Source organism: Lipotes vexillifer, unplaced genomic scaffold (genome assembly GCF_000442215.2).
Source record: "Lipotes vexillifer unplaced genomic scaffold, Lipotes_vexillifer_v1.1 scaffold170, whole genome shotgun sequence".
Lineage (NCBI taxonomy): Eukaryota > Metazoa > Chordata > Mammalia > Artiodactyla > Lipotidae > Lipotes > Lipotes vexillifer.
The window spans coordinates 2,045,909-2,061,591 of NW_006772326.1; the positions used below are offsets into that span (position 1 = coordinate 2,045,909).

Here is a 15,683-nt window from a genome sequence, read left to right on the forward strand (position 1 = left end):
GACAGGGTACTATTAGACTACAAGATGCAGTTTTTGTTGCTTAAACATTTTCTTGGTTGGATGTCAGCAGAAACTAGAATATTCAAAGCCTACTATCTCCCTGCCCCATCTACCCTGGAAAAGATAGTGGGTGTAGAGGCAGAATGGACAGCAATAGGGTAGATGATATAGGTTTGTACTGGGACGTTAAGAAAAATAATGCAGTTGGAAGTGTAACTATAACTCTTATCTATAACTCTTCTGCTCCTACCTAAAGTCCACCTCAGTTTTGGAATGTTGGTGGGTGACGGGTCATTTTAAAGTCTAGAAATCTTGGAAGAATCTAAAGCTCATTAGGTTTCTTAGAACTCAATTTTATCTGAAATTTAGGAATTCCTTTTAGTAACCCTTTCGATATCTTTTGGGCTGAGCTGTGCTCCTTTCATTATTCTTGGTCATCATCACCAAGTGTTTAATGACAGAAGGATCCCAGTGATACCACAGAAAAGCTTCTAGAGATAGAAGTATGTTACATGTCCTGGGTCAGAAGCAAAACAGGAAATCCATGGTGTTTCTCAGTACCCCAAATTAAATCTGGGTTAGTTCCAGCAGGGACAGCCTCCTTCCCTCTTTCTCCTTTCCTCCCTTCTAACCCTGTTGGGAAGGATTGAAAGATGGCACAGTAGGGTACTATACCTTTGATAGCTAGGCTGCTGTTAGGTCTTTACAGGGTGTCAGTTTTCTTCCAAATAACCAAGGAGGGACTCTAGTATGACAAGGCCCCTGGCCTTTACTGTGCTTTCTGATATGACTTGCTGGTATTGGGGAATACAAGAACAAAAGAAGGATGATGAGGGAACAGAAAGAGAAGATGTGGATACTTGGTTCAGCTGGGAACATGAGACCATATGTATGATATATACAGAAGAAAGGAGAAAAGAAAGAGTATGATGTAAATGTATGGAAAAGGCCCCAAAGAGTTCAAATTAATTTCAATAGAAAGGAATATGGAGCCCAGTGGGCCCAAATTTCCCTCCTAGCTGCCCCGCTTTTTACCTCTGTGATCTTGGCTGACCCCACTGTAGTTAACTAAGCCTCATGTTGCCCATCTGTGAAATGGGGATAATACCTACTTGGTACGGTTCTTTAGTGGTCTGGAGAAAAGCAGGTCAGGTTCTCAGAATGTTGCTTAGTAAATTCCGTGACAATTTTTTCTAATGCTTTTAATGTGCTCGGGGTAGGGGACTGCTGGATAAAAGTAACATTATGGTCTAGTTAAGTGTATTTTGAAACTCATTTACTATTTATAATGCATATATGGGTAGCCCTTTTACCCTATTTATGACCTATTCACAGATATTAATTATTGTAATGACATTATCTCTGCTCACATGTGAAGATACATCTTTGGATGCTAATGCTGTTAGTGTATTATTTTACCTTTATTTAAGAATCTCGAGACGCCAGTTTCCAACATTTGATGCAGAGCTGAATATCTCTGATGATCCAACATTCCCTGTCTCAATACAAGATAAATCATTTATTTTTGTTAGACTCCCGGAAGAAGATGGCAGTTCTCAGTTCTCAAAAAGTAATCATCACTCTTGTAAGTATAAACTTTTATGTTACATAGGGTTAAATATTTCAGTTGTGTAATATAGTTATTAAATGACTAGTTATAATTTTATTTGATGGTAAAGATAAATATTGCTAGCAAAACGTTAGGCACTGAAAATAAATAAACGAATTTATTAATCATCAAAAGCAGATTACTTTAGAATTTTGTAAAGAAGTAAGTTCTTGACACATGCATACTAAGGACTTAGTAAATATTTGTTGAGTAAATAAGTGGATGTAGATGATTAGTTTAAACTAAAGCGAAGCCCTAAGTAATCCAGGTTCATTCAGGAGAAAGCATGTCTTAATGAATGAAGCTTTTCTTTTACAGCAAATACTGTAAAGGTACAGTATTTGCTGTAAAAGTACAACATTTGATGGAAAAGTAAATACTACATTTGTTGTTTTGAGTACATTTGTGAAACAAAAGTAATGGCTGTCAAACCCTTGCCAAGCTGAGTTCCTAATAGTTCTGCTTCTAGTAAGGTGGACAAGCATCACTTCTAATTGTGGGTGTTAGGATGACAGCGTGGCAGGGCTGAGGAAGTGCACGGGATAGGGAATCTTCTGCCTTATGTGTATGACCCATGTCACATCACTCTACTATTTGTAAAATGGGAGTCATGGTGACAGTGCGTGGGGGACAGTTGTGAAGGTTGAGGGCGTTCATAGGTTTTGAGGAACTATATGAATGTTAGTTTTTTGTGAATAATAGGTATTACATTATCTGCTCCAAATGAATTTATTTAATTGAATTTATTTATTTACTTAAATAATTTGATCTTTATATTATAAACTTAGCAGGCTTTTTTAAATAGTGTAGTGGTTTACTCAGAATTGAATTAGTGAAAATTTAAATGATTTTTATTGAGGATTTATTGTAGTTGCCACAGTTCTTCAAGGTATATCCTTCCTCCTTAGCAGCTTTCACTCTGTATGTGAAATTAATTGACATTCAACTTTATCTGTAAGCCTTTCCTCCTTTGTGTGTCCCCATCTCAGTTCCTTTGGGTTCGTGTTCATTCACATGTTACATTATTCTTTTTTTAAATGAGCTCATGTAATAACAGGATTCTATAAATGCCTTTTTGGCTTTTTTTTTTTATTATTATAGAAATCGTTTGTATTCCTTAACAAAAGTCAAGTGATACAGAAGTGTTTGAAGTAAAATTAATATTTCCTTTAATCATCCCCTGTCCTCTTCCCCTGAATCAACCCCATAAAGGTCACATCTATAGGAAGAGCTTGGAGTTTCTTTTTTAAACCGTATTATATCCATACACAGACATATATTAGTTTTACATAATTTGGTTTATAAGCTGTGTATTGTTTTTTTTTTTTTTTTTTTTTTTTTTTTTTTTTGTGGTACGCTGGCCTCTCACTGTTCTGGCCTTTCCCGTTGCGGAGCACAGGCTCCGGACGCGCAGGCTCAGTGGCCATGGTTCACGGGCCCAGCCGCTCCGCATCATGTGGGATCTTCCCGGACCGGGGCATGAACCCGTGTCCCCTGCATCAGCAGGCGGACTCTTAACCACTGCGCCACCAGGGAAGCCCTGTGTATTGTTTTTTGACTTGTTTTTTATTACACAAGTTGTGAGTAATTTATAGATAATGTTTATTGTCTCCACAGCTTACTTAGTTCATAGTAGGTATTAGTACAGATGAAGAAAATGAGACTAAGATGGTTAAGAAACTGGCTTTCTTTGGCACTCCATTTAGATCTACCTAAAATATGTTTAGTTTTATTTCTGGCACCCATTCTTTACATTAATGAGAATGTACTTAAAAAAAAAGTTGTTTCAGAATGGTAGTGGAGCTTAGCTGGAGCTGTTTTCTAAATTACAAACTTCAGCTGGAAAATGAGTCTCTTCTTTAAGAGAATTGAATAAATTACTCCTTAGAGAGGCATATAGTATTTTTTCGTTAATAATTAAGTGTTAATCCTTAATACTTAAGTAGTAAGTATTTCTTAATAAATTACTCATTTATTCCCATTATTGAAAGGTACAAAGGCCTAAGACAGGCTTCGTAGCTGGGCTAGAATTCCAGAGATGTTAAAATATGAGAAAAAAGTGCGTATCTTAGAAACAGTGAAGTACAGCGTACGTATTGATCTGGGAGATGTAGACAGAGTGAACAAAGCAAGGAGCAGAACAGCGTGATCCTGTACGTGTGAAAGAAACCAGTGTTTTGTGAGACCTTTGGCAAGCGGGGCTTGGCTGGCTCGGTGAGCTGAGTCTTGGACATTTTTTAATGCTAATCCTTCCTTCGTCTGAAAAATGAAGGGCTCAGCAAGCAACTGATTCAGTCTTCCTAGAGCAGGGATCAGGGCTTTTTCATTCCCTTGTGATTTATCTGCTACGAGGGACCCAAAAGCCTGGAATGTTTTTACCCCAATTTTTATTTCTTCTGCCTCTCCTGAGAAATGTTCCCCAATTTGTAACATTGCTGAGAGAGGTTAGAGGAAGCCTGCTTCTCAGTGCTCTGCGAAGGACAAGCTGTAAGTGAACATTATCACTGTCAACGATCTGAGCTCTAAAAGAGGGAGGCTGGTCACCCTACCCACTGGAAAATTTCTTTTACTTCCAAGAACCTCAGTTTCACGGTCATAACAAGGATGTAATCAGTGGTGCTAATTAAACTACTTAATAGCTGGTAGGTCTGGTCACTCTTGGAATGGATGCCCTTCCTGTGTCAGGGTTAACCTTTTAGCTGCTGAATCATAGGGACATCTGGGGGCTCTGGAGGAAGGAAAGACATGGCTGGGGTGGGAGGGAGGGCACTGTGGTGTTAAAACAGAAATATCTCCATATGTTATACTGGTATGTAAAAGCTAAATGTCGGCCCTGTATATAATAATACATACATCATGTGAGTATTGTGAAGATTAAAGATGAAATCACATACGCAAAGCGTATAGAATCTCAAATTATAACTCATGACCACTAGTACCACCAGAACTTAAGACAGAAAGAGGTCTTACGTTAGTAATTATGTTACATATTTTGTCCTCTTGCTCATACTTTAAATTCAGCATTCACAAACCATCAGTAATTATGCAGTGGTGATATTACAAATTAGGAGCTGGCCTGGCTAGTGATTGAGGATAGAGTGTCTGGAACTGTCACCTTCATTCTTTTTTCTCTTGCTCCTGGCTGATGAAACAAATGAGGTTGATGCTCCCATGGTGAGCTTGTATCCCATTTGGTGAGATGTTTTCCTGGACCCCTTAGAGCAGGAATTCTGAAGTAGTTTCTCCATTGAAACAATGTCATAATTTAGTGCTTTGCTGTGTTAACTTTTTTCTTTTGAATTATCAGATTTATATTCTGCAGTTAGTACTTTACTCAAAGAAAAGGACCTAGAAGATGCAAAAACGTCACAATTTATTGCATTTAGAAGGTAAAGCATTTACAGAATTTTGGTGTTTTTAATGAAGCTTTTAAATCTCATACCTTATGAATCTAGGTGCTGTTGGAATGGGAGACTGGTAGTTCATCACTGTGAATTCTCTCTCTTATTTTGAGGTATTTCTTGGGTACGTCCAGCAGAAGGCAGTTTCTAAAGAGGGCTCTTTCTTTTTATTGGCCACGCCTTGCAGCTTATGGGATCTTAGTTCCCTGACTAGGGATCGAACCTGGGCCCTTGGCAGTGAGAATGCTGAGTCCTAACCACTCGACTGCTGGGGAATTCCCTAAAGAGGTGCTCTTTCTACCAAATATTATATTTGGTAACTCATAGGAAATCTGAGTGGAAGAAAGGGGTTAAGATCAAAATTACAAAATACTTTTCCTGGAGGAAGTCCTAGAAACTTTTTTTTTTTTAAGAGTTATTTATTTTATTTTATTTTATTTTTGGCTGCGTTGGGTCTTAGTTGCGGTGCGTGGGGTCTTCATTGTGGTGCGCGGGCTTCTCTCTAGTTGTGGCATGTGGGTTTTCTCTCTCTAGTTGTGGTGCGCAGGCTCCAGAGTGCGTGGGCTCTGTAGTTTATGGTACGCGGGCTCTAGTTGAGGCGAGCGAGCTCAGTAGTTGTGGCACGTGGGCTTAGGTGCCCCGTGGCATGTGGGATCTTAGTTCCCCTACCAGCGTTTGAACCTGCGTCCCCTGCATTGCAAGGCAGATTCTTTACCACTGGGCCACCAGGGAAGTCCCAGTCCTGGAAACTTTTGATAGAATCCAGTATCTCATAATTGTTGGTAACAGAAATCCACACAAAAGAGGTTCCATTAAGGTGACCCTTGTATTTTTCTGTGTTCCAGGCAGGACTGTGATGTGATCAACACCTGCTGTTGCAAGCACTACACGGGCCGTCTAATCAAGTGAGGACAGTGCTTCCTGGATTCGCCATACTTTTGTTTGTTTTGACATTTATCACTGTAGCCGCATATTTAAAAATCTTTTTTCTCCTTTGTGAAGTCAAATGATATCTTCAATTAAATATAATATATATCCTTAGGAATTGACTATTTGGTAATCAGGGTAATAAGAAAAATAAAGAATAAAATTGTCCCTGTGGTTTCCTACCTCTAGCTTCTCCAAGATGAGTGTGGAGAATTCAGGGCAATTTTTCACATTAGAATGTGTGTGGAATGTGTACAAGAACCTTAGCAACAGGGTGCCTACAGAGATCACCTTAGGTGGACTTTTATCAGGGAAATAGGAGCATAGATAAGCCACTCTATTCACACGTAGGACAGACTAACTCACTTCTCTGGCATTTATCAATACCTACTCTTTATTAAGTGCAGAGAACCCAGAGAAGTGAATTACAAGAGGAGCTCCCTGTCTATTGAGGAAAGACACAAAAAACCATGATAGGTAGTCCAACAAAGGGTTGAAAAGCATAAGTTTGGGGCCATCCAGTCTGGGTCACAGTAATTGTGATCTTGGGCAGGTAATTTCACCTTTCTATGTATGTAAAAGAGGACACTTACCCAGGATTTCCCTCATAAAGTTGTAGTAAGGATGTAATGAAATAATATACCTAAAGCACTTACCACGGTAACTGGTATTATCACCAGCACTTATTTGATTTGCTGCTATTATTCTGATAATATAATTATTACAATAGAAATATGTGTAAGTGCTGTAAGACTTGAATTGGAGTAGTGATAAGAGAGATTGGAGAGGATAGGATGAATTTAAAAGGTAGAGTCAATAAGATTTTTGGTAACTTTTGTAATATAAAGGCAAAGAGAGACATCAGCCTTTATGCCAAGATTTCTCACTTGAAAAAACTCGACTGGGAAATGTCACTGAGTTTGAGGTGCTGCAGAAAGTGTAGATAGACCACAACTGAGGGAGCCTGATTTCTTGTTGACCTTTGGAGAACAAAAGTGACGTAAAGAGACTGTGGAAATAATTTTGAGAACTGGATCAGATCTGAGTAAGAGTCAATGCTTAAAGAAAATGAAATTGAGGTTTTCCCAACTCTAATGCTGTATTATTATTTTCTAACCCAGAAACCATCAGAATAGACTTGAATTTGGAGTTGGTGATAAAATTTGTTGTACCAGGAACGCGTATCTCTCAGACTTACTCCCTGAAAATACCTTAAACAGCCAACAGAATAATGAACTAAAGGCCAGTGGCGAAGACTTTAATGGTACTCCTCATGGTTTTGCTAAAAATAAGCATGACTTTGAAAGTGGTATTCGACTCTGCAATGGAGAAGTATTTTTCATAACAGAGGTAAATGATAACAGAAAAATGGTATCTTTTTACCTATGAGGGATAGATTTAGTTTTCTTTTATTGCCTGAGGATTGATTCAGAATTTAATCATATCAGAGCTGGCATTCTTCTTCTGTAATTTTTTGTTAAGGATTTTTGCATCTGCGTCCATGAGGGATCTTGGTTTGTAGTTTTCTAGTGATAATCTTGTCTGGTTTTGGTGTCTGACTAATGCTGGCCTCATAAAGTGAGTTGGGAAGTGTTCCTTTCTCGTACGTGTTCTGGAAGACTTTGTGAAGAAACATTTTTAATAAGTTTGAAGTGCTTGAGTAACAAAAAACAAGGGACAAGTGACACACTTATTATATTTTACAGAGCATCACTTCCTTGGTTGCTGCTTAAATGTAGGAACTATAGAAGTGGTCACCTTGAATTTGTCCTCATTGTATAAATACACTTTTAAACTTACAAGTTTATTCTTTAAAATCTGTGAGGAAAAGTAAACTCTGCAAAAAATACATGCAGACTTACATAGTCAGTGCAAGAAGTGAAATGTATAGTCTTCAAAATAAGAAAGACAGCACAGACTGTTCTCCAAAGAGTCAAATTAAGGTTAAATTTCAAGGACCAAAAGCTTCCATTTGTGGTTATTAAAATATTTGGGTGTGTCTATATTCAGTTGATGCTCAAGCATAGATTTTAAGCTTTTTGAAATTCTTAACAATTATACATGCTATTTTATTTATAAGGTGCTTGCATTTTATGTTCAACCCCAAAGTAGACCTTTACAGTGTACATATTTGAAAACATACAAAACAGTTACTTGTTTTGATGACAGGATAAAACTGATATAACTTTTGGAAGGAAAAGATTTTTGACCATTAATAATATGGCTGGCTTCGAAGTAACTGTGGATTTTGGGAAACTAATGCAATATTGTAACATAAAACATGCATGGGCAAGAACTATTCACACTTTTCAGGTAAGAATGGACTTTTATAAAGCAATTTAAATAGCTTGCCAAGATAGAGTACCTTGCATTATTTTCTTCCTAAGTTTTGTTGCTTTTATTATTTTTCTAATTAGGAAACAAAATACACAAAAGTACAGAAACTACTGTACAGACGCTAATGTTTTGCACTCTCTGCTTCAGAGCTGTCTTTATTTTCTGGATCTAAGACATAGTTAAAGCCTCATCCTGCAGGCCTTCCCATGTCTCCCAGGAAAAGAGCGATCAGGACCAGAATAACTGAATTTCCCTCTTGCTTCTGTCTCCAGTGTCACTTGGCATGGCACTCTTACTGATCTTGCCTTTATTTAAGATTTTGATATTTTGTTCATTGTGGATCTATTTTGCTCTAAATTTTAACTTTTAAATTATTTTCTTAAACTGAAATATAGTTGACTTACAATGTTTCAGGTGTACACAAAAGTGATTCAGTTATACGTGTAAATACATATGTATATATATTTTCAGATTCTTTTCCATTATTGGTTATTACAAGATATTGAATATATCAGTAGTGCCCTGTGCGATATAGAAGGTCCTTGTTGCTTATTTTATATATAGTAGAGTGTATGTTAATTCAAAATCCCTAATTTATCCCTCCCCACCCCTTCCTTTCCCACTTTGGTAACCATAAGTTTGTTTTCTATGTCTGTGAGACTGTTTCTGTTTTGTAAATAAGTTCATTTGTATCATTTTTTTAGATTCCACATATAAGTGATATCATAGAGTTGTCTTTCTCTGACTCACTTCACTTAGTATGGTAATTTCTGGGTCCATCCATGTTGCTGCAAATGGCATTATTTCATTCCTTTTTCCTTTTTTTTTTTTTTGGCCGCATCATGCAGCTTGTGGGATCTTAGTTACCTGACTAAGGACTGAACCCAGGCCCGGCAGTGAAAGCACCGAGTCCTAACCACTGGACCGCCAGGGAATTCCCTATTTCATTCTTTTTTATGGCTGAGTAGTATTCCGTTTGTGTGTATTTTATATATATATATATATATATATATATATATATATATAATATATATATATACCACGTCTTCTTTATCCATTCATGTGTCGATTCACATTTAGGTTGCTTCCATGTCTTGGCTATTGTAAGTAGTGCTGCTGTTAATATTGGGGTGCATGTATCTTTTCAAATTAGAGTTTCCTCTGGATGTATGCCCAGGAGTGGGATTGCTGGATCATATGGTAATTCTATTTTTATTTTTAATTTTTTTTTAAAATTTTTAAAAAATGCAAGTAACTTTATTTTTTGTCCATGCTGTGTGGCTTACTGGATCTCAGTTCCCTGACCAGGGATTGAACCCACACCCTCAGCAGTGAAAGTGCAAGTCCTAACCACTGGACCGCCAGGGAATTCCCTATTTTTAGTTTTTTGAGGAACTTCCATACTGTTCTCCATAGTGGCTGCACCAATTTACTTTCCCACCAGTAGTGTAGGAGGGTTCTGTTTTCTCCACACCCTCTCCAGCATTTATTATTTATAGACTTTGATGATGGCTATTCTGACTGGTGTGAGGTGATACCTCATTGTAGTTCTGATTTGCATTTCTCTAATAATTAGTAATGTTGAGCATCTTTTCATGCGCCTGTTGGCCATCTGTATGTCTGGAGAAATGTCTGTTTAGGTTTTCTGCTCATTTTTTGATTGGGTTGTTTGTTTTGTTGATATTGAGCTGTATGAGCTGTTTGTATATTTTGGAAATTAATCCCTTGTCGGTTGCATTGTTTGCAAATATTTTTTTCCCAGTCCATAGGTTGTCTTTTCATTTTGTTTATGGTTTCCTTTGCTGTGCAAAAGCTTTTAAGTTTAATGAGGTCCCATTTGCTTATTTTTGCTTTTGTTTCCATTGCTCTAGGAGGTGGATCCCCCAAAATATTGCTGTGATTTATGTCAAAGAGTGTTCTGCCTATGTTTTCCTCCAGGATTTTTAAAATATCTGGTCTTACATTTAGCTCTTTAATCTGTTTTGAGTTTATTTTTGTATATGGTGTTAGAGAATGTTCTAATTTCATTCTTTTACATGTAGCTGTCCAGTTTTCCCAGCACCACTTATTGAAGAGACTGTCTTTTCTCCATTGTATATTCTTGCCTCTGTTGTCATAGATTAATTGACCATAAGTGCATGGATTTATTTCTGGGCTTTCTATCCTATTGGATTGATCTGTGTCTTTTTTTGTGCCAGTACCATACTGTTTTGATGACTGTAGCTTTGTAGTATAGTCTGAAGTCAGGGAGCATGATTCCTTCAGCTCCATTCTTCTTTCTCAAACTTGTTTTGGCTATTTTGGGTTTTTGTGTTTCTATACGAATTTAAAAATTTTTTGTTCCAGTTCTGTGAAAAATGTCACAAAAGTCAAATTACCAAATGTTGGTAATTTGATAGGGATTACATTGACTCTGTAGATTGTCTTGGGTAATATGGTCATTTTAACAATATTGATTCTTTCAATCCAAGAACATGGTATATTTTTCCATCTGTTGGTGTTATCTTCAGTTTCTCTCATCAGTGTCTTATAGTTTTTGGAGTACAGGTATTCTGCCTCCTTTTTAGTCCTAGGTATTTTATTCTTTCTGAAGTGGTTATAAATGGAATTGTTTCCTTAATTTCTCTTTCTGATAGTTTACTGTTAGTGTATAGAAATGTAACAGATTTCCATACATTAATTTTGTGTCCTGCAGCTTTACTGAAATCATTGATGAGTTCTAGTAGCTTTCTGGTGGCATCTTTAGGATTTTCTATGTATACTGTCATGTCATTTGCAAATAATAACAGTCTTTTTCCTTTTCAATTTGGATTGCTTTTATCTGTTTTTCTTCTCTGATGCTGTGGCTAGGACTTCCAAAACTATGTTTAATAAAAGTGACGAGAGCGGGTATCCTTGTCTTGTTCCTGATCTTAGAGGGAATGCTTTCAGCTTTTCACCGTTGAGTATGATGTTAGCTTTGGGTTTGTCCTATGTGGCCTTTATTATGTTGAGTTATGTTCCCTTTGTGCCCACTTTCTGGAGAGCTTTTTATTTTTTTAAATTTATTTATCTTGATTGCTGAGTTTCTTGGTATCCTCTTAAATTTTGTACCCAAAGCAACTGCCTCATTTGCCCTCCCCTCATCCCAGGCCTTCCCACACTCCTCAGAGGTGATTTCTGACCTGAATTTGTCTGTTCGTATAGAAACAAGGTAACCAAGTTTTACGTAAATGGTATCGTATTGATTATATATATTTTTACAACTTCTTTTTTATTTATTTAACCAACTTTATTGGGGTATAATTTACAAACACATTTTAATTACAAAGTGGGATGGGTTTTGATAAATGTATCCCCTTCCTCTACCCTCGTGAGGTAATTACTTTTGATTGGGGAATAATTTTAGATTTATGGAAGAGTTGGGAAGTTAGTACAGAGAGTTCCCATGTACCCTTCACCCAGCTTTCCCTAATATTAGCATCTTATATAACTATGGTATATTTGTCAAACCTAAGAAACTACTAATTGGTACAGTACTATTAACTAAAAAATACACTTTATTTTGATTTCACCAGTTTGTCCATTAATGTCCTTTTTTTGTTCCAGAATCTTATTCTGGACACCACATTGCATTTGCTGCAACTTGCTTTTCAACTTTAATATTTTTTAATTCTCACAAGTTATTTGTGGCTCTGTTATTTATCTCATTGTTTTGAACTCCTCTCTCTGCCATTGTGTTGTTTTGGTGACAAGGCTGCATCCACTTTCTTTTTTTTTATATAAATTTATTTTATTTATTTATTTTTGGCTGCGTTGGGTCTTTGTTGCTGTGTGTGGGCTTTCTCTAGTTGCGATGAGCAGGGGCTACTCTTTATTGCAGTGCGTGGGCTTCTCATTGTGGTGGCTTCTCTTGTTGCGGAGCACAGGCTCTAGGAGTGCGGGCTTCAGTAGTTGTGGCTCACAGGCTCAGTAGTTGTGGCGCACGGGCTTAGTTGCTCCGTGGCATGTGGGAACTTCCCGGACCAGGGCTTGAACCTGTATCTCCTGCATTGGCAGGTGGATTCTTAACCACTGCACCACCAGGGAAGCCCCCACTTTCATTTTTATGTAGAAAATTTTATAGGTTAGACTGTATCCTCTAATAGTAGGCAAACATTAATTAGCATAGGGTTTTTTTTTTCAAAGTGGATGGTGTTTTATTTATTAACTTACCCCACCTCAGTTCCAGAAAGAATTTGAAATGGCTTACAAAAAGTGCCCACAGTTGAGCATGATTTTTTAAAATATAAAGAAATGCATGTCAGGGACTTCCCTGGTGGTGCAGTGGTTAAGAATCCGCCTGCCAATGCAGGGGACACTGGTTTGAGCCCTGGTCCGGGAAGATCCCACGTGTCGCAGAACAACTAAGCCCGTGCGCCACAGCAACTGAGCCTGTGCTCTAGGGGCCTCGAGCCACAACTACTGAGCCCACATGGCACAACTACTGAAGACTGCACGCCTAGAGCCCATGCCCCATAACAAGAGAAGCCACCGCAACGAGAAGCCCGCGCACCACAACGAAGAGGAGTCCCCACTCACTGCAACTAGGGAAAGCCTGTGTGCAGCAATGAAGACCCAACGCAGCCAAAAATAAATAAATAAATAAATAAATTTATTTAAAAAGAAAAATGCATGTCAAGTAGAAAATAAAGTTAAACATGATAAAAGGATTACTGCCAAGAGTGGGTTGAATGCTGATATGCATACTGTCCTATTTGCGTGTTAATGTAGACTGCAGATTTAGCTTTTAAGTTCCCTTAAGGCCAAAGTTCCCAAAGCAAAGAGAGAAGCAGTCAGCCGACTATGTCTACTAGGTTAAAGTAAATGAACAAACAAACAGTTGTTGAGAAGGGCAAATATTCCTAGCTGTGAGATCCGGGAGAAATTTCTCCAGTGGATTTTTATGATGGGGACTCTGGAATTCTGGAAACTCATATTCTTCAATTTTGGGAAATTTTCTTAAATAATTTCATTATCTCATCCTCAGCTTTCTCTGTTTTTTCTTTCTAGAACTTCTACTGTATGGATATTGGACATCCAGAACTGGTTACCTGAATTTCTTATCAGCTCTCCTATTTTCCATCTCATTAATGTTTTGCTCTATTTATTTCTTCAAATTTATAATCCAGTCTTTCTGTTGCATTTCTAGACAAATAAGTAGTGAAGGGTTTTTATTACTACTGGGTGGAGATTGGAGTAGATATCTTGGAATGTTCTTTTCATTGAATCTGGCTCTTATTTCATGGTTGAAATAATGTCTCTTACCTCTGAGAACATTTGTGATTGTTGTCTTCTGTCAGTATAGTTTGTTCTTCAAGTTCAGTTGAGCTCAACCAAAATGTATTGAGTCAGACTCTCTTCTCTGTGCTTGGTATAGGTCAGTCCATGAAATAGTCAATGGTACTTGACATTTTGAGGATTATATTTGGTAAGGAAGAGGATAGAGACAGATGTAATTGAAAAAAGTAAGTAAACTATGTATTATGTGAGAAGGTCGTAAATGCTGTGGAAAAGGGGTGGGGGTGAGGGGCAGTTGTAATTTTAAATCGGTGGTCAGGGTAGGCCTCACTGACAAGGTGGCATCTGAGCAAAGATTTGAAGGAGGTGATGAAGTTAAACCATGTGAATATCTGGGACAAGAGCATTCTAGGTAGAGAGAATAGCCAAGGCCAAAGTTCTAAGGTGGGAGGCTGTCCAGCAGGTTTGAGAAACAGGAACAGCAAGGAGGCCAGTGTGGGAGAGTGACAGGAGATGAGGTTAGAGGAGTGATGTGGGCCAGGTCACCTCCTGGGGCCTTCTAGGACTGTGTTATCCAATATGGTAGACAAATCTGGTCCACCACCTGTTTTGGTAGATAAATTTTTATTGGAACCCAGTCCCACGTTCATTTACATATTGGTTATGGCTGCTCTTGCACTAACTACAAAGGAAGAACAGAGTGGTTGCCATAGAGACCATCTGGCTTACAAAGCTTAAAATACTGATGCTTTGACCCTTCACAGAAAAAGTTTTTTGACCCCCACTCTAAGGTCCATATAGACTTTGAGATTCTAGCTCCATAAACTCATGAAGGGCATTAATGGTTTGTGTCTATTCGTACCAGTTGTTGAGTTTTAGAACAAATTTAGAGAAGTAAATAAATAAAACTTGCCTCCTTTAAGAAGTTTGACAGTTCTTAATGATTTGAGGAAGATTTAAGGACGTGGGCAAATGATTAGTAGCAGGTTGTGAGGTAAAGGTAGGTGCCCATGTCCCACTTGGAGGACAGCTTTGGCTGACAGTCTAATTTTTATCCTCATTCACTCAGTGAGACACCTGATAAAGAACAGTGAGCAAGACAGATGTGGTCCTGCCTTCACAGAGCTTACAGTCCAGTGAGGAGTACAGTTAAGAAGGCAGTTGGTGACAGTCCAGTCAGGTAAAAATACTGTGATAGAGGACGTACAGGGTGCTGGAAAGTACGTGGATCGGGCAGCTAATCCGGAAGGAGGCCAGGGACTGGGGAGCACAGGTGGGATCACAAACAAGTTTTTTGTGCTTGAGGGAGCCTGGCTCATGGGAAGGAAGGGGGAAAGGAAGGAGGGGAAAGGCCAAGGCTGGCTCTTGAAGGGCTGTAGGAGCCATATTAAGGAGTTAGGACTTTTTTTTTGAGAGCCTGGGAGCCATTAATGGGTTTTAAGCAGAATCTGATGTGACTAGATTAGGATTTGACAAATAGCACTGTGGCTGCTATTTGTGAGGACAGTGTATTGCAGTAAATGTGGGTACAGGGAGACTGATTATGAGGCTCTTAGATTTTTCTCAGTGATATTTAATTGATGATTAAGAACTCAGCTAAGTTTAGGTAGATGTTTACCTGTTTACAAAAATACAGTGTAAAGTATAAAGTCCATGGGGGCATGGGGGGATGGTGCTGTATATCTAGCAAATGTGTTTAACATTTGTAGAATTAAGTATCATTTACATTCATTTCTGAGATTCAGCAGCATTGGAAGGAAGTATTTATCAAACTTTTATAATCTGAGGAGTTGGTTCAAACTCTCTGTGTCCAGCAAGGTAGAAGTGCTTGGTATTTACAAGGTTTTTTTAGTGCAGATGTGTATTTTCTACATGCCTCATCTTGTTTGTCTCCCCACAATTCCTCTTTCGGGCAGAGGAATGTGGGAGCATTGGGAGAGAGAATGGCTCCAACCCCTTCTTAGTTTATGTTGGCACTGAAAATACAGGGACTAAGAATAGCCACAATTTGTTATTGTTTCCTTGAAATCGTTTTCTCACAGTTACATGGTGACATTGGGCATTTTTCTTGCCTGTAGTATAGTTCTTGGTTTGTTAAACCCAAGAAACAAAGGTTCGTCATTCTCTTTTGTCTTATCTTTTTTTTTTTT

At 38.1% G+C, this 15,683-nt stretch overlaps 1 protein-coding gene across 1 annotated transcript in view; it reads left to right on the top strand.

Annotated features, from left to right (window-relative positions):
- HELB (DNA helicase B) overlaps window positions 1-15,683 on the top strand; it is a 33,586-nt gene that overhangs the window by 11,659 nt on the left and 6,244 nt on the right. Inside the window, exons 7-11 of the mRNA XM_007447391.1 lie at window positions 1,431-1,585; window positions 4,917-4,998; window positions 5,856-5,915; window positions 7,059-7,287; window positions 8,107-8,250. Coding sequence (XP_007447453.1) covers window positions 1,431-1,585; window positions 4,917-4,998; window positions 5,856-5,915; window positions 7,059-7,287; window positions 8,107-8,250 — 670 coding nt within the window. The remainder of the gene's footprint in view (window positions 1-1,430; window positions 1,586-4,916; window positions 4,999-5,855; window positions 5,916-7,058; window positions 7,288-8,106; window positions 8,251-15,683) is intronic.